At 42.3% G+C, this 20,472-nt stretch overlaps 1 protein-coding gene across 6 annotated transcripts in view; it reads left to right on the top strand.

Moving 5' to 3' along the window:
- Positions 1 to 20,472, top strand: part of LOC119712375 (ceramide synthase 4-like) — a 44,481-nt gene that overhangs the window by 7,051 nt on the left and 16,958 nt on the right. For 3 of the 6 annotated variants that reach the window (XM_038163480.1, XM_038163481.1, XM_038163482.1), the window contains one exon: positions 13,517 to 13,690. In XM_038163480.1, the coding sequence (XP_038019408.1) occupies positions 13,517 to 13,690 (174 nt within the window). Of the gene's footprint in view, positions 1 to 278; positions 372 to 6,572; positions 6,795 to 13,516; positions 13,691 to 20,472 lie in introns of those variants that run through there. The other 3 variants (XM_038163484.1, XM_038163483.1, XM_038163485.1) reach the window with 3 other exon arrangements.

Consider the following 20,472-nt stretch of genomic DNA (forward strand, 5'->3'; position numbering starts at 1 on the left):
TAGTTCTATAAGATTGTTACTCACTCCTGAGAGCATTAGGAGAAAAATACACGCATGGTGTTTGGTGTGATATGATGCAGAGGGTCCCTCAGTTGTGTATGTACACCCAGAGATTGCTTGGGAATGCATCTATCACATATTTAGGCTTAATTTTCTGGGTTTTTTTTGTTTTGGTTTGGGTTTTTTGTTTTGTTTTTTGTTTGTTTGTTTGGGGGTTTTGTTTGGTTGGGTTTTTTGTTGTTGTTTTTTGTTTGGTTTGATTTTTTTGGTTTTTTTAGGTTCCTTTTGCAAAGGTCAGTAAGGACTTGATGATATGAATCCAGATATTTCCAGGCATGACGTAGCAGATGGGCACTTGGAGCTCAGCAGAGGTACAGTTTCATCAGCTTGAGCTGCGTTTCTGTAGAGAGAGGTGCCTTTGCCAGGTCCAGGCCACTTGTCATTTCCCCTTACTCCTTGCATTGAGCTTGCACAAATGATTTTGAAGCCAGGAAGTGAATTGCACTGAGGAACTGGCATGGGGTAAAATCACCCCCAAGTAAAACCAAAAAAAGTTTGGTTTAAACCCAAATCTTTTTCTCAAGCTGGCTCTCTGTGACGCCTCACAAATTCCAGTGTTGAGCATGGCAGGATGGTGGCAGTGACGTGAGAGAGCTGGCCAGGAACGGGTGGAGGCAAGGGTCCAGTCTTTGATGGCTCTGTTGGTTTACACTGGCTCTCACTTGTAAGGAGCCTCTCTCAGCTGGGGGATTTCATGCTGGAAAGAGCAGCAGTTTCATTTTAAGGACTGTAGAGGATCTCTCCACCCACTGATATAATCTTAAAGGAAGCACATCTGTTTCTTTTCCCACTGTGGTCCTTCAGTCTTAGGCTTTGTTCAGGTGAAACATACCTAGAAGAAAGGAGATTATAGAACATGAAAGAACTGACATGCACAAGTCAGAAGAAATAGTCCATCTTGATTTTCTGTGCTGTAGGGTGTAAGTATCGTGTACTTGTTCTTTGAAATGCTGAGTCATTATATCACAGCATTTTCTGAAAAATCACATTTGTTTAATAAATTTAGACTAATCGGATATAACCAGACATTACTATGACATAACAAGTCCACCCTAAAATCCAGCGGGGGTGCAGTTGAACTGAGGGGCATGCAGTTTTGGACTGACTCCACTTTAGCTGTGAACTTAGAGCCTGTTGATAAGAACAAAAGTTTCATGAGATTTCTGGAGTCAAAATTGTTTATTGTGCTCTGTGTTTTATATCCTGCTTGTATTTCTAATGTCTGTTCCAGGTTTCTTCCCTGTAGGAGAAAAGCCATGCTTTCATGTAAAGGAAAAACAGAAGTCAAAAGGCTTACTTAAAAATAGATTGCTCTTTAGGAAGCCAAAATCTTGTAATTATTTCTTACTAGTAAAGTTAATTATCCTCATTCTAGTTAATATTAATTGAGTAATTGAACACTTCAGTGGCGTCTGTTGCAGGTGTAGAGTTTACCCATTTCCAGCACTGTTTCATTGCAATGCCACATGCTGCAGGTTCTGTTGTAAAAGCTGGAGCTCACGGAGCCCCTACACCTGGAGTACACCTGAGAGGAGCTGTAGGGGAACCTCTGCCAGGAGCTGAGCACTGCCCCCTGCCCAGCAGCGTGGACAGCCCTGGAAATGGCCAGTGCAGGTTCTGGTTCTGGATGAGATCCAGGAGCTGGTGCCAGCCCAGGCTGGGGCTGCCGTGAAGGGCTGAGGATGCAAAGCGTTGTTCTCCACTGGATGCATCCTGGCCACCACAGGTGTTGGCAGAGCTTATGTCCTTGGGCCTGCTTGTGGTGTGACTCAGTACTCCTGGTCTCACACACTGACCTGGCTGTGGGGTGCTTTTCACCTTAACTAGGTATCTGCAAGTCTGTTTTGTGCCCTTAGCCACCCTGCTCATTCAAATAAAGGTTTGCATTTTATTGTGGGTCTCTCTCATGTATTCACCTTTAGTACATCTATATTGAAAGTTTTATATTTAATTCTACTGGCATTCTATTGCAGGTTCTTCTTAAGTAAAAAGACAAAAAGTCATCATTTTCCCAGTTTTGAAAGTCCACTTAAGGCTGTTCTGTTGGGCGTTGTTTTTATAGTGTTTTCATCTTTACTAAGGAGTATGCCTCAGCAGGTTTGTCAAGAACCCAATGCATGTTCCTCGCTCCTTTTCCAATATGCTTTAGTTTTAATTAATCCAGGAGTTTTATTTGGAAAAATAGGAAATATGTTCAAAGAGGACTGCAGTAATTCCATAAACTTTGAGACTGATTCACCTTTTACCGAAACTGGTTTTGATCAGAACTAGTGTCTTTGTTTTAAAAGTCAGTTCCAAAAATAAAGAAATTCTTCAAATACTTTTCTTTGTGAGGTTGCTGCACTGGTAGTCACAGGTTATGGCATATGCCTTCCGCAACAAATGCCAAGGCTTTGAATCAAAACAGATAAGGAAAAATAAATTGTGAAAGAGGTAAACTCTACAGGCTGTGTTCACATTATTTTGTTTGTAATGAGAGTGTTATTTTTTCCCCTGAGGTACTATAAGAGCTTTTGGGACAATGGCTTCCCTGTTGTTCATCTGTCTGTCTTCATACATATTTGAAAGATCCTTCTGCAGAGTTTGAAAGATGAAGTGTCAGAGTTTGTGTTTAATGTTTTCAAAGAAAAGATCAGAGGAATTTTTCTGTTTGGAGAGGATATTGAATTAATAGCATGAAAGCAGAATTCCCCAAATAATCACTTCTGTGTGACTTGTAAAGTTACTTGTGGTGAATTGAAGCAAGGAGAAAGTGACCCTCGGTATCGGTATTTTAAAAATAAACCCTGAGCTCAGGCAGCGTGAGTCAGGGCTGTGCCGTGGGAGCCGGAGGTGCTGGCAGTGTGCTGGGGGATGCAGCTGCCTGAGGCTGGCACTGCGTGTGCTCAGGGCAGGGGTCTTCACCCTCTGCAGCTGCTGCAGCCGCATGGTGTCGGCTCGGGCAGGACAGAGCAGCCGGCTGCAGTGAGGTAAAATGGTGTCTGTTCTGCAGAGGAATTGGCCCAGGGAGGAATAAATGGGGTGTCAGAGTTCTCTCTCAGATCCTTCAGCAAACACAGGGTTCCTCAGCAGAGGAGGAGTCCAGCTTGAGGAGTGCCTGTGTTCCTCAGAAGACCAAGAGGACCCCCAGCGCTGAGCAGTCCCAGTGAGCCCTGACTGTGTCCAGCGGGATCACTCACTGAAAGGGTCCCACTGCACGTGTAGTCAAGCCATCCTATAATGCCAGAATTGCTGGATAAATAGCACACTGTGGTTGCAGCCTTCAAATCTTGACAAGGAATACGCCGTCCTGTAGTGATTTGTTTATGTAATAGGTAAAGCTCCATTGGAGGAAGGTTCTCTTCACATTAGGCACCTTCCAGCAAAGAAAAGAGCACAATGCCTATGGAAACAACTGGAGTTTTACATTCTGCTTTATAGGCTGCTCCTATCACAGAGCTTTTAAGTTATCTGTGCTAGTGAAGAATAATTCATGTTCACATTTGTTTTTCAATGAACATCATCATGTGATAGATTGCGTTACTCATTAAGCAGTAATGCTTGTGAAAAGTGACTCTCAATGCTTTTAATCTTAGAGAAGGGGAAATCTTTCTATCAGTTGCTATCTCAATGTTTTTGACATATTTTGTTTTTGCAGTAATGCTGGGAATGTAGATGTTCTCAGATAAGGTTTTAAGTTTTGTGTTTTGAAATGAAAAATCATGAAAGCATGTACTAGTTTTACAGGTAGGAGTATAATTTAAAAGAATCTTAATTTTAGCGTAATTAATTTTTTCCCCTAAGCTTTGGAACAGGCTGGGGAGTTTGTAGGAACAAATACCTGGGAAACTGATGGAACTGTTGATACTGAAATTTAAAGCCAACTCATAGAAAGTAATTAAAGTCTGTGTGTTTCCTGCATGAGGGAGGAGAGCGAGGGTTGTGTGAAAAGTCATTCACTGTGCTTGTAGGTGTACTGCATTGTAATACAGGATGCCTCCCTCAACTTCATGCAACAGATTAATCCCAAGTGATAGATAAGCACTTTTCTAATCTATGTTGCATTAAAGCTGATCCAATTCCGCTTTGCTGTTTGATCTTTGAGAGGTCTGTGGCAGAGGCTGCACAGATCAGTGCCTTAGGCCTCATTATTTAACACAGCAGGTTCTCTTGTTTTGACCCAACATTGGCTGTTCAGGAGTTCAGCACTGAGGGGAATGCTCAGAGGTGCTGGTGTGATGAATTAGAAAACTTGACTGGGGAAGTGGCCTGGCTGAGGGAGAAAGAGGGATAAGAGTGCTTGATTCACTGTAGGGCTTGACTGTATGAATTGAGAGCAATGGTGACACTTTGGGCTGCAGGGAAGTAGGACTTGTAGGTGAAACTATGGATGAAGAGCTTCTGAGGGCTGCATAGACTGTGGAACCTGGCGTGTGGCTGAAGGCAAAAGGACAGGAGAGGAGGAGCTGTCCTGAAGGGAGCAGAAGGGCTTGCCAAGGGTGATTCTTAGAGGATAAGTGAGGAGAGGGCCATCAGACCACAACAGGATGATTATTTAGGAATGTTTATGCTTCAGAAGGGCTGGAGAGTCAGCCCTGCATTGGAGAAGCATTACACTGTCACATGAGCTCGTAAGAAAGATGCTTTATTGAGAGCTGTGTTGGTATTTTAACGTGACTCAAGTATGGCTTAGAAACTTGAACCTACTACCTGCTTTTTGTTATTCTCAATTTTTAAGTTAGAATTTAACTTTTTAAGGCCTGGTATATGTTTGTTGAGTAACAGGGTTAGTGGTAATCAGTTGAGTGATTGCAGTTGGCAGTAGAAAAAGTGTCAGGGGTATGTATTGTCATGAATTATCGGGACACGTATTTGTTGCTCCTCCAGCATCTGAGCATCCATGCACATAAACTGGGTTGTAAGGCCAGAACTTGCCTTTAGAAGAGCTTCTCACAAAGTTATTGCTGCCCAGGCTCAAAGTCTTGAGCCTTATTCAGTGTGTATTCTCACACTGTGATTCCTTTTTGTGCCTTTCCCTTCCAAAATATGTCAAAAAGCTTCTATTGGTGTATGAACTGCTTGTTGGTACAATCTTTGTGGATAAATAGCATTTCTGTTTTGAGGCTTTTTGGCAGTTTTTACTGTGTCTTAACTCAGATTGAAGGACATGATCTCATTAAGATTGCCTGACTCTTTCTTTCATACTGATAAATTTAGAGAAAGAACAGGTGAGCAGTTCTAGGAGAAGTAATCTCCCTCTTGATTCTTTGAGTGATCTTCCAACCTGACTTCTTAGCTCACTGTGGCCTGAGGCCAATAACTTGATTTTCTTCCTCAATTCTAGCAAGTGATGTCACACAGTGACGGCTGTTTCTACAGTGAGACTGGAGGAAATAGTAGATGTCAGGAGAAAGAATGAAGAAAAAAATGCAAAGAAATTGATAAGTAGCTCATTTGGGGTTTGTGGGTACCTCCTTCTTATTATTACATTTGCACTCTTGAGAAACACACATAGTTCTGGGACTGTGTGTTTTGTGGAGATGCTGTAGCTGGTGCTTTGACACCAAGCGTGTCTGATGTTCTTACTAAGCCATAACATGGTCTGTAGCTTTCTGCACAGTGATGTGGCCAAACAATCAGCATGCAGTTTCCTGTGGTTTTTCCGCTGATTTTTTTTGTTGTTTGTTTGTTTTGTTTTTGTTTGTACAGTTAATGTTTAGTAGCAGAACATTGTTCCCAAGTGTCAGGACAACAAGGTTTATGTTACCTCACTCTGCCCTTGGAAGGCGTGTTACTTCATGTTAGCATGTAACAGGAATGTTACTTCATTTAATAATTTAGCTGTGAACTAGGTACCAGCCAAACAGCAAAGGTCTTCAGCTTTTGTCTCTTGCTTTTACCCTGATAATTCAATGCAGCACTTTGTTTTTCAGACTAGTTTGATGAGTGCTGCAGTTCAGCCCAGGGCTTTTGCAGCATTACTAGGGAAGTATCTTCAGATTCTTGGAGGAAAGATATGGCAGAAACAGCTGGGTATTTTGAAATTTGAATCTACCTTCTTGGGTTTTTCTTAAGTTTCAGGAGAGGAGATTTGTGCTTCTTCAGGGATCTACTTGGCAAAAGTTAATGGGAAACTCTCCTGGCAGGTAAAGGTGCTGATCTTCTAGGACAGCTGGATCCAAGCTTGTGTAGTCCATGGCAATGTGCAAGAAGACAAACATGGTAGGAGGCAAATGAGCATGGAACTGTTGTTTGAGCTCAGACACAAGCGGGAAGCATCAGGAAGCTGGAAGCAGTATGAATGGCCAAGAGCAATATAGAAACGTTGCCTCGGGAAGGAAGGATGCAGGTAGGAAAGCTGAAGCTCAGCTGGAGTGAGGGATGTGAAGAGCGCCCAGAGCAGCTTCTGAAAGTACGCTGGTAGCAAGAGAGAGGCTAAGAAAAATTTGGGCACACTGCTCTGAGCACCTTTTGACCAAAGACATGGTGAAGCCAGAGGTATTTGGGGCCTTTTCTGGCCTTGTTTTTAGCTGAATAAACTAATGCTTGTTTTTCACTGAGCAAAACCAGGAAGTTGTACTCATTCCCCTCAGTGAGGGATCCTCGAATGAGAAGAGCTGTCTGATTTGCATTCTGACGTGGTGAGTGACATCAGCTGAAACCTGTGCTGTGGGTCACACCTGCAGTCTGCTCGGAGCCCAGCACTCACAGGCAGAGCAGCCCAGCAGGGAAGGAGCTGGCAAGTGGAACATAAGGTATGGGAGGTTAGTATGTAATGTATGCTGAGTGAGGAAGATGTTCTCTGCAGATCTAGGTAAGCAAGTTTGTCTATTGTGGAACTTTTATTTTGCAGTTTGAAATGTTTAATTGGGCATTTTAGGGTTTTTCTGCAACAGAGCTCTCCCAAAAGATGGAAATTTTGGCCTCTGAACAGAGCAGCATGTGACTTCGAAAATGAATTTATTCTTGTGTAAACAGCAGACTTGAAACCAGCTGGTAGATCTAAGTGAGGAGAACATCCAAAAGCTAGGAAGTTGGGGGTAACTGGACATTGGTAGAGAAACAAGGCTGCGTAAATAATTTCAAATTTTCAGTTATCTTCCAAAGAAGAGGATATGGAAAATGGAGTCTGGGTGAGGAGGGTGAGCCTGGAGAACATAGTGTTGGTGATTACAAAGGTGAGGAGGTTGTGGTTTAATTTCTCTTGCTACTGGTCAGAGTTGAAACATCTTATTTCATTCAAAAACAAATGGAGGTTCTGCCAGAAGCTGTAGTTTTAGGGAAAAGGGTGTGTAGAGTCACAGGAGAAAGAGATAAGAAGGCTGGGGAACAAGAGAAATAGAGCAGAATTATCTGCAGGTAAAAAGAGATTAATACCAAAACCTGTACATGTGATTGGAGATTCTGCATAAGTTATGGCCAGAGTGAGCAGGCTTGTAAAAATCTGCTAAAGAAGTTCAAAGAAATGGAGGTGTAGAGGGTGATGTGTTCTGTAGGAATGTTACTTTGACAGGGTGAGGAAAGCATGCTAGGAGAGCTAAGGTCAGTAAGTAGTTCATGGACTGGAACTATATGGAAAGGTTTAAATATTTTTTCATTACCATGGGAGGACCTTCTTAGGCATTTTTCTTAATTGATAAATTTCAGCTGAGTCCCTTGGACACTGTCCATCCATGGTTAAATTTACATTATGAGAAAAGCCTTAAAATGATGAAGAACCAAGAGAAACATAGTTTAAAAAGGGATCTCGGGCAGAGGAAGTGTTGTTTTGAGTAAGGCAATATCTGAAAGCATGTATGACTCTAGGATGGCTGACAGAAATGAGGAAATGGAAATGAACATATCAAAACTGAAGTGAAATTTGAAAAGCTTAATGTATTCCCTTCAGTCAAGTGACTCTAACTAACTAATCTCCGTCTCAGTATGCGGAAAACAATGCTACATGTAATTAAGAATTTTGGAACAAAGATTTTTTTTATCCATAAATTTTACCAAATCTTTAGTGATTTTTTTATCTCTAAATTTTACCAAGTCTTGATATATATTAGAAGAAATGTATAAAAGATTTTACAAAAAAAAAAAAAAAGAAGCAAAAATTATCCTAGAACTATAATACTATAATACGAGTATTGTGATCATTAGTGTGAAAGTTTAAAGAAAGAAAAATCCTTGGAGATGGAGATTAAGATGTTAAATATAATATGGGTGTTCAAAAGATAGCCTGTGCTATGTTAGTCAGAGCTTTATTGTTAAAATTATTTATTTCTGCCTAAAAGACATGCAGTAATTTCCATGTCTAAACTAGTAGCTTCTCTTGGGTAGCTCTAACAAGTAGTTTTAGTAGAAGACATCAGGATTATGAGAAGCATCAAACAAGAAACTGCTTGGAAAAGCTATCAGGAGAGAATTTACTCATGGAGTTCTTGGCTAATTGATTTCTTAGTAAAATGAGTAAAAAAAAGTTCAAATGCATAATAGGCAATGGAAACTCAAATCTAGGCAATATGGACCAGAGTAGGGCAGGAACACAATGGCTCCAAATTCCAGTTTGAAATAACAGGACCCTTTAGAACTGTATGGAGGACTTTGTTTCTTGACCCAAATTTCTCGGGAAGACAGGACAAGCCTCTCCATTTTGGTCTCCAGCATATCAAGGTTTTCTTTAGCCTTAACCCCATGGAAAAAGAAAGCAACTTGACTCGAGAAGCAGCATAACTCCATCCTCGTGGTGGTGTGCTTCCCCATTAGCTAGTGATTTCCCCTGTGGCAGTGCTGGGCTGCAGGGGATAATTGCATCCTGGGAAAACTGGCCCTACCAGGAAGGCTGCTGCAGGAATCCCTGCGCTGCTCTGGCAGCCAGGCCATTAATGTGGTGCTGCACTTAAACTAATAAGACTTGGCTGACCTAAATGGCTTGGCCCAGAGCCACTGCAGGGATGTTTGTACCTTTGGCATGGTTCACCCACAAACCTGTGTAATCCACCTGCAGACAATGGACCGTGTCTGCTGTAATTGAGCACTCGAAGGCCTCTGTAGCCGGTTCTTTCCAAGATGTGTAAGCTGTTTCTCTCTGTTTTGTCTCCACCCTTATCTGCTATATTCACACATGTAAATTTACATGAATATTTGTGTACCTATATATTAATGTTTTGCTTGGGAATGGAGTCTGTAAGTGAAGCAAGAGAGTAACTCTTTGAAGATGTAAGCAACAGTTAACATTGCCTGGGTAAACTTGCTTAGCCATTTTACCTGTGAGACAAGCAGTAACCTCTTTAGCTGGATATCCTGCTTCTTCCAAACAGTTCTGCTTCAAAAGCAAAACCAAGCATAAACCTGGCCCTGCAGGGTTAAGTGCAGTAGTGTTCTGTGGCTCAGGGTGGGGAGCCCTGCTGTGCTGCTCTGCTGCAGGCACTGCAGATGCAGCAATTCCTGCTCTCCTTGGAGCAGCTCAGCAAGCCCAACAGTAGAGACCTTTGCAATGTTGAGGATTCAGATGAAACCACTATGTTCACAAAAACAAAAATAACAAGCAACACCAGGAAAGGCAAGATTCAACAAAGTAAATACAGTGGATGAGGCCACTGGGCAGCGGTGTCCAGTTGCTTCAAGACCTTCTGGCTGTGTCACCTCAGAGGAGCTCAGTGAAGTCCACTTTGCCAGTGTCCTCTTGGTGCACTGTGGGCTCGGGAAGTGACGAAGCCTTGTCCTCCCTTACCCCATGGTGTAGCTGTGATACTTCTCTAGTTTTAATTTCATCCTTACATGTACCTTTCTACAACCAACCTAAAGCTGTTCTTTCAGCATTGACTATTTTGTTGGCTGTTTGTGAAGTCCTTATGTTGATCTGTCCAGAGTTTCCCACTGTTGTTTGTTATCTCTGTCCTTGCCGAGCTCTGTGTAAGGGGCTGTCTTCTGTGTTAGACCTGTGTTCAGAGCTGAAGGGTTGGTTCTGCATGTTACAAAGCTACAGTGCAGGATAGATGCTGTGTGAGGTGTAAAGAACTTCTGAGAAAGAAATGGGCCCACTTACACTTTCCTCTGGGTGCTCAAATGGGCCTTTTAGACACACCATTGTCTTCAGCTTTCCAGCAGCCTTGACTTGAGAACTTGACTTGTATAAATTGCAAAGGATATATGTGTTGCTTCATGTAGTACCCTGCTCTGTATTTTTGGTTTTTTGTATTTTTTGTTCTGTATTTTCTGCAATGTGTAGAGTACTGCAAAGATGAAGAAATATTCCATGAGGGTGATCCTGACTATCTGTGTTTTGCACATGAGAGTCAATTAGGTACTGGCTATTTCCTTCCTTTGCACACTGAATCTATAAACAAATTAGACATCTATTTTGTATTCTCCCACAGAGTCCCCAGTAGAGTTCAGCTGCTGTTCTCTACCAAGTGTGGTTTTGTGGTGTTGCCAGATATATACAGTTCTGGAGGGAGAATGTGGGATTGTGTAGCTGCAAAGCTGGCTGTGATGGCAGCTTTCCCCACCACGCCTTCTGTCTGCGCAGTGGGAAAACGTACTGAAGAAATGTTTTTTGAAAAGCTGAGCCAAGGAGGAAGTGTAAGTGCTCCCTGGATTTCTCCTAGGTATTCCTAATGCTTTTCCCAACTAGAGCTGAGATTTTTAACAGCTGAGAAAGTTTACCAACATTTTGAGGTTGGTATGTTCAATGCCTGTAAAGTTCTTTGCAATTCAGGCACCTCAGTTTGGTTATCTGTCTCTTCAGGCTGGTGTCCAGTACTGTCTGAAGTGCACAAGTTGTTCTGGTGTGGTGTCACCGTGCTTCATGGTGACAGGATGTTGAATTCATCATAGGCTAAGCCCATATGCAGTTTGCTTCTACACAAACACGTTATTCTCTAAAAATGTAGACTTTTATGGAGAAACCTGGGTTCACACAGTCTATAGGAAGTTTGGGGACGTCCTGCAAAGATGGTTCACTGAGGCTTGGGGGTTCAGCACAGCCACCCTGTCCCAAGGGCACAGGGCTGTGTCACCCAAGTGGAGCTGTACTGGTGAGTAGCATGTTTACTGAGCAGTCTGAAAAGCTTTTTTCTGGCAGGTGTGTATGTGTGCTTCAGCTAGCTCTGTCACCAGTGAGCCCTCACCAACCTCCATGGTCCTGGCTTCAGGTGTTTTTGCTGGAGCGCTAAAGGCAAAAGAAGGGAACTGTCCTAAAGGATCCTACAGCCCTGCCAGAGGCACGGTGGCTGGTAGCAAACGTTCCCACCTCCAAACAGCCTTGGTGGGGACAGGTAGGTTATACTCTAGGCCCCCGAGAGCTGTAGAGACTTGAGATTTGGCAGGGAATTCAAAAACTGTTGCATCCTGCTTGTCAGGCTCTTTAAAACAGGATTTGAAGAATCTCTAAACCCTGTTTATCTCCATTTTGTAGAGACGTGCCAGTGGTTTTTGTCCAGGCATTGTCTGGAAGAAGAGCTATAAGAAGGAATGGAGAGCAGCCTGGAAGTGGCATCAAAACTGCAGTTTCCAGAGACCCAGAAGCTACACCTGAAAGAAAATACTGTTGATTATTGTCAAACTGAACTCTAGTAAAAACTTGGATGTTCTTTTCAGTGCTAGTGAAGCCATACTTCCACTTCTTTTGGTTGCAGTTCTTCAGTGTGTCAGGTTCTTGATTTTTAGGAGGATTTTTATGCTGTGGGTTTTACTATGAAAAGCTGAAATCAGGCAGTGCACAGTGGAGGAGAAGGATACATTTTTCATAAGATGGTTTTCCTTTTTCTTTGGGGAAAAAGGGAAATGTTTTCCTGCTTTCTATATATGATATATAAATTCTATATATGATACATATTTTCCTATGAGTGATTAGAAAGTGTGTATCCACTTACTATCAATTACACATATATTTTTAACCAGCTTTGTCCTCAAACCAAATTGGATGTGCATGTGCCAGGAGAAATGAGTCAAATTTTAAGAAATAGCATCCTGTTCTTCCCTGTTGTAGTCAGATCAAAAGAAACATTGAGGGGAATAGTAAAGTCCAAATCAAGAAAAGATGTTACATTTCCTTCCAGTGCCTGAAGGGAACCTACAGGAAAGATGGAGGGATACTTTTTACAAGGGCTTGGAGGGACAGGACATAGAGGAATGCCTTCAAACTGAGAGACAGTAGATTTAGATTAGATATTAGGAAGAAATTCTTCCCCATGAGGGTGGTGAGGTCCTGGCACAGGGTGCCCAGAGTAGCTGTGGCTGCCCCTGGATCCCTGGAAATGTTCAAGGTGAGGCTGGACAGGGCTTGGAGCAGCCTGGGATAGTTGAAGGTGTCCCTGCCATGGCAGGAGGTGGAATGAGATTCAAGGTCCTGTCTAACCCAACCCATTCTATGACTCCATGGCTGTGATTTATAAAATATCCCTCAGATACCAAAATTGTAGAATGAGTTTAACAGAGAAATTGCATCAGAATTAAAGATATCTTCAAAATAAAATGATTGATTAATTTTTGATTTGATAGGCAGTTCTTGCAGAAAATAGGCCAGGCCTTGGGACTGTGCTTGAAGAGAAGCTTTATAATACTTGGGCCAGACACTTAAATTGTATGCTTTTTCCCTAGTTTCCTAAGGTGGCATTTCCTCTGCACTGTTCTGATTATCTCAAGGGGCATTTCATTCCCATTTCCTTCTTCTTTGCCTGCACAGAGTCTGTTTGACTTCAGAGTTTGTGTTTGGGCTGTTGGTTGTTACCAGCTAAGAATGAGCAATGTGTATGGGAGGGTGGTGCAGCTCATATTTCTGTATGAGGTAGAGTTATCTAGAAACAGTATTTGTGTGTTGAATTGTCATATCAACATTCTGCTGTCCATGTTGCTGCTAAATTCACTGATCATATATGCAGATTCCACATTCAAGCGTAGTCTTTAAAATTACATTAAGTACCCAGCACAAAATCCATCTAGCACAAAAATTCTTACCTGAAGTACCTTCCTTAATAATTCAAAGCAAAAATATGGTTTTTTTCTTTTATAAGGCGAAGTCTCGGAGTAATAAGTATAATGCATACACACACACACACACACAGAGAGAGAGGTAACGGAATTACAATCTGTAAATATAAACAAAGAAATACAAAAGATCAAAAACTGAAAAATAAGGATATATGCATAAAAAGTAGAGCAGACTTGCCACATCCCCACAATACCAAGCTGTAGAGAGGAATCTCTGAACCTGAGAAGTTTGGCACTAATGCTCTGTTGAATTCTGAGGCACTTTTCTCCATTTTACCCCTGTTTTGGTTTAGTGCCAGGAGTCAGCATTTACCAAGCACATGATAAGGATCTGTGAACAGGTTATCAGTTCCTTGGGCAGTGCTGCGTCCCACATCTGCTCTGCTTCCACAGCCAGATGCCACCTCAGCAAGGGTGTAATCCTTTCTTGGCTGCACCGGCTTGTGCTGACAGGTTTTCTTGTGTGCAGGGCTCACTTGATTCTGGTCTCTCCTCCTTCCAGGATGGCTCGCTCTCTGTATGAGTGGCTGTGGCAGCACGAGTTCTGGCTGCCCCCAGGAATCACCTGGGAGGACATGCAAGAATCTGAAGACACTCATTACCCTCAGCCTCGTGATCTCCTGCTCAGTATCCCTTTTGCTTTAATTTTGGTAATCATTCGATGTGCCTTTGAAAGGTAAGTTATTTAATACTGTTTGTGGTTTCTTAGGTACAATGGGAGCAGTTTGAGTCCAAAAGCTTTATTGTCTGTGCCAATGCATGACTGAAGAGGTCCACAGAGACTCCATGTCACAAAGTCTGCTGACATAGATATATTTTTCAGCTCCTTCTTTTCAGCCTTGTGTACTGGCTAAAGAAGTGTGTTGAATGTAGAGCACAAACCCTATCCTTAGGGTCTATGTGCAAGCATTGTGACTTTGTACACATTAAACAATCAGTGTAGGTGAGGTTTATGTGTGTGTTTTGCTGGTTTGTGTGTGTTGCATGTTACTTGCTGTTTCTGGGTTGAGTGTGGCAGGACTTATGTTAATACTCCATCACACAGTTAAGTCTCCTTTATCTTGGGTGATGGGGATCTGGAGTATTGCACTGACAGACAAACCTGAACAAGATGCATCAGACTGGGCTGAGCCGTGTGCCTCAGCATGAGCCCTGCCTAGCACAGGGGTGAGTGTGGTACTCACCTCCACGCAGGCTGGCAGTGCCACTGCTCTCCTCTGCCAGGGACAGACATTTGTAGCTGCTCCCTCTGACTTGAAGTTGCTACAGACCCCTCAGTGCTGGGCTGCCAGGATTTCTGCTCCTCTCATTCTGCTACCAGATCTGCTTTTGGGGCTGCTTTTTGCAAACTCTGTGATATCATCCCCCAGCGCTTAGCTTACTCTGAAGTTACTCTGGCTCAAGGATAATTCTGGCCAGAACCATTTGCATGTTTTACACATTTCACTTCAGGACAGAAAGTTTGGGCGCTATGACAAAAGTGTAGCAAGAAATCCTGCAGGTGTCACTAACTCTGAGTTTAATCATTAAAGTCCTGAACTGGTGCCAGTGCTTTATGCAGTTTGGTCAGTAGTTTTTGTGATTGGTGACACATGATTTGCTGTTGGAAAACTGAGATTTACTACAGCATTAACTGTTTTTAAGACTGCAGAGCAAGTCCATGATTTTAAATACCTTTTAAAATGTTTTTCAGTATATTCAAAACCCAGTATTAGTAGCTCTCTGAAGAGGTAATCATTTGAAATCTTTGGTGGTTTTAAGTCTAGAAAGAGGGAAAAATGACAATTTAAAAAACGTTTTATCATTATTTTTTGAAAAGTGGCTGCACAACAAAATGGAAATGGACTTTTCTGTAGACTAGAAGGATGTTTCTTCTGCAGATTCTCTGTGACACATTTTCCCAGGGTAGCTGGGAAAAACCTATAGAAGTTGAAATGATTCAGAGCTCTCCTATAAGAATATTTTTGTCTAAACATATTGGCTGTAAATTGGGGTATTTTATTAAAACTAAATGTGGGAATAATTACTGAAATAATCATTTTAGGATGATACAAGATTGGAATTAAAATCTCCTCTTTGTAAACAATATGTTCAGCGTGCATTCCATAAATCCCATGGGTTTTATCCTGCACTTTCTTGGGGACATCTTGGTTACCTCTATTCATGTGGAAACCAAGGTGCTCTGGGTAGCATTAAAACACAAGTGACTCACATTTCTTCCCTGCTGGTGCAGAGACCTCGCTGGATTCCACACTCCTTCGGGTGGGCCCTGCTGGTCAGTGACACAGAGGTGCTTCTGGTGTGGAGCTGGAAACTGGGCCCATGTGCCCCTGACTGGCACTTGGCCAGTTTATGGCTCCCCAGTGCAAGACATGGCCAGGAAGAAAGAGGAGCCCAACTCTTCCCTATGGTGGCTCATGACAGGCCATGAAGCAATGGGCACAAGCAGAAATGCATGATGCTCCATGTGCACATACAGAAACTCTCTTCTTACTGTGACAGTGGTCAAACATTGGAACAGTTTACCCAGAGGGGGAAGGAGTCTGCATGGGCAGAGATACGCAACACCCAGCTGGACATAGCCCACGCAGCCTGCTGGAGCAGCAGAGTGGGGCTGGGATCTCCACAGGCCCCTTTCAGCATCTCTTGATTCTGTGCTTCTGTGACTCTGACCCTTTATTTGCCGACCTCCTGCCACACCACTCCCAGTCAATCTAAACATCTTTTTCATCTGCTTTTAGATGACGATGGCCAAGTAAAAAGATTTTTTCTTTCCCATCCAAGCGCTGCTTCAGCTGGAAGTGTTTCCACAGGCCTGGTCCTACTCATTAATTTTAAAGCTGTTTTGATTCACAAACTTCATTAAATAAAAGCTGCATGTCACACCCTTGAAAAAGATAACATCACAAGCCCATTTTACAGGTCCAGGAAACCTATAATCATAGCACTATTTTACCTATGCAAATTACAAGCCGGTGTTCTGAGCTGTATTCTTGTTTGTCCTAACTCTGCAGTAATTTATTTCAGCATGACTTTTTCTCATTCTGAATCATTACTGTTTGACATCCAGTTCATCCTGGAGAAGAAAGCTTCCCTTGGGAAGGTGAGGTGTGAATCCAGCCATCAGTTTCTCCATTGCCTCATCTGTATCTTCAAACAGTGGCACTGGCCCTGTTTAAAATAATTTACACCAAGTTTGAGAATTGCAGAAGGAAATGTGTGTTTATTTCTCATTTTCTGTATAACCCTGACTGTATATCTTTGGACACCTGGTCTGCAGATTGAAATGAGCGGCTGTAACTAGTAGACAGGTTTGGGTTTAGTGGCTGTAGCTTGCCCTCTGGCAATTTATTCTACCCTCAGCCACCACCAGCTATTACTTGCAACTCTGCATTGGGTGCCAAATTTTTCTCTCTCTAGATAGTTTCTGGTGGTGTCTGCTTTGGGATTTCAGACATGTTGTAATGTGATTCATGTGATTTAACTGTCAGAACTCCAGGTAAATAATAAGAGGCGGGAGAAGTCTGGAGGATTTTCTGCAATGTCTGCATCAGCCGCTGTGCTGGGACCAATTGTTTCATACTTTTTTTAGGCATTAAACTTGTGAAAGGATGGATTTTCTTCTCCTTTGCACCAGCTGGCTGAACTGAGGAAAACTGAGACAGCAACGTCCTTCTAAGAGCCAGCGATGTTAGGGATGAGGTGGTGGCTGTGGGAAGAGGACCTGCGGTGTCTGGGTGTGCCCTGGGAGAGCTGAGGAGGTTGTGGGTCCAGCCCTGGGGGAGAAGAAACAGCTCACAGGTTGTGAAGCAACTCCCCTGTGATCTGGTTTGTGCTGAGGAAGGTGGGGAAGGGTGGATTCAGTGCTGGAGAGTAGAAAGCCCATTTCTGCTGCAGTGCTGAGCTATGCCACAGTACTGAGGCAGGAACTGGGGGAAGCAGTTAATGATATCCTAAGAAAAGAGAGGACCTAGAACCTGGGAACCTCCCCTGTTCCTTTAATGTTTCCAGATTGCACTTGTGAGTAGGAGGTATGTCCTGCAACCATAACTTGGAGCTTGATTTTATTTAACAGAACTTTTCCCTGGACATAGTCCTGCAAAGATGTTGGCTTCTCTTCTAGTTATGTAATGTTTAAGACCATTTCTGTAAAAATCAAGTTCTTGGAAAGCTATGATTCTGAAGGAATATTGCAAAGTGTTTCTTGCCTGCATGGTTAGTAAAATGTGGCAACTAAAGTCCTTTGAGAAATAGTAAAGCCATTGAAAACCAGACTTTACATACAATTTTTGATTTGTCTGATTTTGGACTTTTCCAGGGATTTTTGGGTGTTGGGCAATTGAAAGGAATTCTCAGGGAGTTTGAATCCACACAGCTCCCAGATTTCACTAGAAGAGGATTTTAGTCAGAAGTACTAGGTCTCTTTGTGGGAGGGTGGTGCCAGGATGTGAGCCATATGTTGTACATTGAAAGAAATGGACAGTCCTGATCAGCCAGGAACAGATACTTGAACTCAAAATCAGAAGAAGGAAGGGACACCAATTCTGAGTATTTTATTTAGAAATGTATCTTTCTAAAGTTTATTTTGCATAGAGACTTTTGTTGTTGATCAGTAATCAGGAAGGATCTGGAAACAGTTTCCTGTTAAGGTCTTACAGGCAGGGCTTGGTGCAAGGATGAGTGACCCATTGCATCATTTAACTGAAAATGGAGCTGACTCCGTTTGGACAGCAGCACTGTAGTGAATCCAGGCCTTGTATCAAATGGAACAGTCAGTTTAACTGGTGTGAAAAATTCTCCTGCAAGCAGGAGAAGGCAGAGACTATGCTAGGAGCACAGCAATAGCCCTCTGCTGAAGGAAAGCAGGAGGTCAAAAGAGACTGTGCAGTTCAGAGAACAGAAGTTTGGATTGCTGCTGTCACTGGTTCTGCATTTCTTAGTACTTGAAGGTTTTTACAAGTGGTACCCTTATAAATAATATTAAAAAAAATCCAACCCCAAAGTTAAATTATTTCTTTTACCTCACACTAACTCTGAAAGCCTCTGCAGAAGGAGTGTAGCCCACTTTTGAAAGGTGGGAGAGTAGCAGTTTAAGCCCATTCATGATAAATCCACTTAGTTTAGGAGGTTTTGCACTTTAGGAGGTCTTGCACGAGACAGCTTGTTCTGTGATTACTGAATAAATTGTCTTGGTGAGACCTCTGCCATGTAAAACATGGAGTGAGAGGTGCTCACTGATGGAGGAGTAGGCTGGTGATGAGAATCATCTCCCTGACTGTGTCTGACTGAGAGGGGCACAGTTTAGTCCTCAGATTTACCCTTTTGTCTTGCAGAGAGCTGATAAAGTGCCATGATGAGGCTGTCTCTGCCACTGAGATGATACATCTGTGATGTTGAAATCAGTACAAGCATCATCCTTTTAGGGCTGTGCTTGGAACAGGACTTAACTGAGAGCTGAATCAGGGCATACAGCCAACATGTGCAAATGTCCCTTAGGGAGAATTTCAGGCCTTGGTTTCCCAATGATGTTCATAAAACTAGGATTGGTTCCATAAATCATGGGTAAACTCAAAACCTCAACAACAAAGTAATTGTAACTGGTTACACCCTGTCTTCATCCGCGGCAAGTGGCTTGTTTCTGTTACAGTGAGATTTTATGCCATGACCATAAGAAATCATCAGGAAATATAGAGAAGTCAGGGATTAAACATAATTAAGAAAATTTTCAGGACAATTTTCAGTAAAATAAATTTGTTGGCAAGCTGCATTGACACCTGACATTCTCTTTGTTTAATGTATCTGGAAAATGTCATACATTTCAGTTCCCATTATGGCCTGATAAGAAGCGGCAGTAAGGTTGTTTTCAACAAGAGAATTGATTACATCTTCCTCTTCAGAGGTGCTTGTATTCATGCCTGTTCTTTGAAAGAGAAAAATCAGGCCCACTGTTTAATATAAGAACCAATTTCTAGTGCAGAGCTTAAGGTGGATGTTTTCCTAACTTCAGTGGAGTTATGGATACTACTGAAATACCGTGTTATTGTTCTTAGCACAGGACCTGCTGGTCCAGTATCACTCTTATTAAACCAATCAATTCATATAGAAAAAAAGTCATTAGATGCACTTAAAACATTTCTTGAGAGCAGTCAGAGCCAAACCCCAGAATTCCCAGTGAAGGCTATATTCCTTTGCCACACAGCAGCAATGCCGGAGTGCTGCTAAATTTCACTGAAACTAGTCAGTGCTTACCATGTTTTTGTGATCACTATGTGTCTTGTTGCCAGCAAGCACACTTAGCCCTGGCCCTTCTTTTATGGTAGAAACATGTAATTTTTGTTGGTCTTGGTACATCTTTGAATGTTCCTATAGCCAGTGATGCCAAAGGAATTTCCCAGAGAGAATGACAAACAACAGTTGATACCCAGGCAGGTGTATTGGCTGTGCAAAAGAAAAGAGAGCTGTTACATGAGTGAGCAAAAATGTGCACCCGTCCTGTGGTTTAATAGAAGTTACAGCATTCCTTAGGTTGGGGGTCTTTTTATAATTTTTTTAATACTTGTTAATTAAATTGAGAAATGAGTTATTGAAAAGAAAACTTCTAAAAGACCCATCTAGAGGATTCTGGACCTGAAATAGTGCCTAAAGACATGCATATGGAATATAAGCTCTATGACTAGCAGAAACCATGAGTAACCACACCAGATAATCACAGCCATACATATATCCCATACTATTTTGAAGTAGAACACCTTTAAGCACCTGAACAGTGAAATAGCTTTTGCAGCTTTTTTAAACCAAAGTGAAAGAAAAAACAATCTTCTTCTGTGTCCAAATCATCAGGGAGAATGGATCAGAGGACTTGCCTGGACATCAGGAGTGACCAGGCAGAGCAGGTGTGGGGCTCAGCATCACTGCCTCTGCTTGGTGTTGTCAGCTCAAACCAGCTTCAGCACCAGTTTGCAGTAACACAGAGACACTTCCCCAGTGGCAGTGTGTAAAAGGAAGCAATTCATAAGAACAGCTAATTCTTGAGAAATTAAATTAAAATTCACATTATCTGGATATTAAAAAAATTTGACAAGTTTCCTCTTTGTGCTGTATTTATGCAGGATCTCACTTCACCTTTGATGAGGATGTTTCCTGCTGCTGAGGTAGAGAAGAGTATTGGTAGTAGAGGAGCCGAGTTGTTGAGCACAGGAATTCTCTGAACAGTTTTCCTTTGATAACTTTTTTCTATTTATGCAGAGTTTTTTTGTTTGGTTGTTTGTTTTTTTCTTTATTTCATTGTCAAAGACTGAAGATGCACAGCTAGTGACTGTGTTTGATTTAAATTAGGAAACATGGGGGTAAGTTACTCCAGGAAAGACCAAATGGCTTCCTGTTTCAGCAGGACGTTTCTTCTGCGTTAGTAATACACCTCTGGCGGAGCCTCCCTCTTGATCCTGTGCCAAGGCCTTA

This window comes from Motacilla alba, chromosome 28 (genome assembly GCF_015832195.1).
Source record: "Motacilla alba alba isolate MOTALB_02 chromosome 28, Motacilla_alba_V1.0_pri, whole genome shotgun sequence".
NCBI classification, from domain to species: domain Eukaryota; kingdom Metazoa; phylum Chordata; class Aves; order Passeriformes; family Motacillidae; genus Motacilla; species Motacilla alba.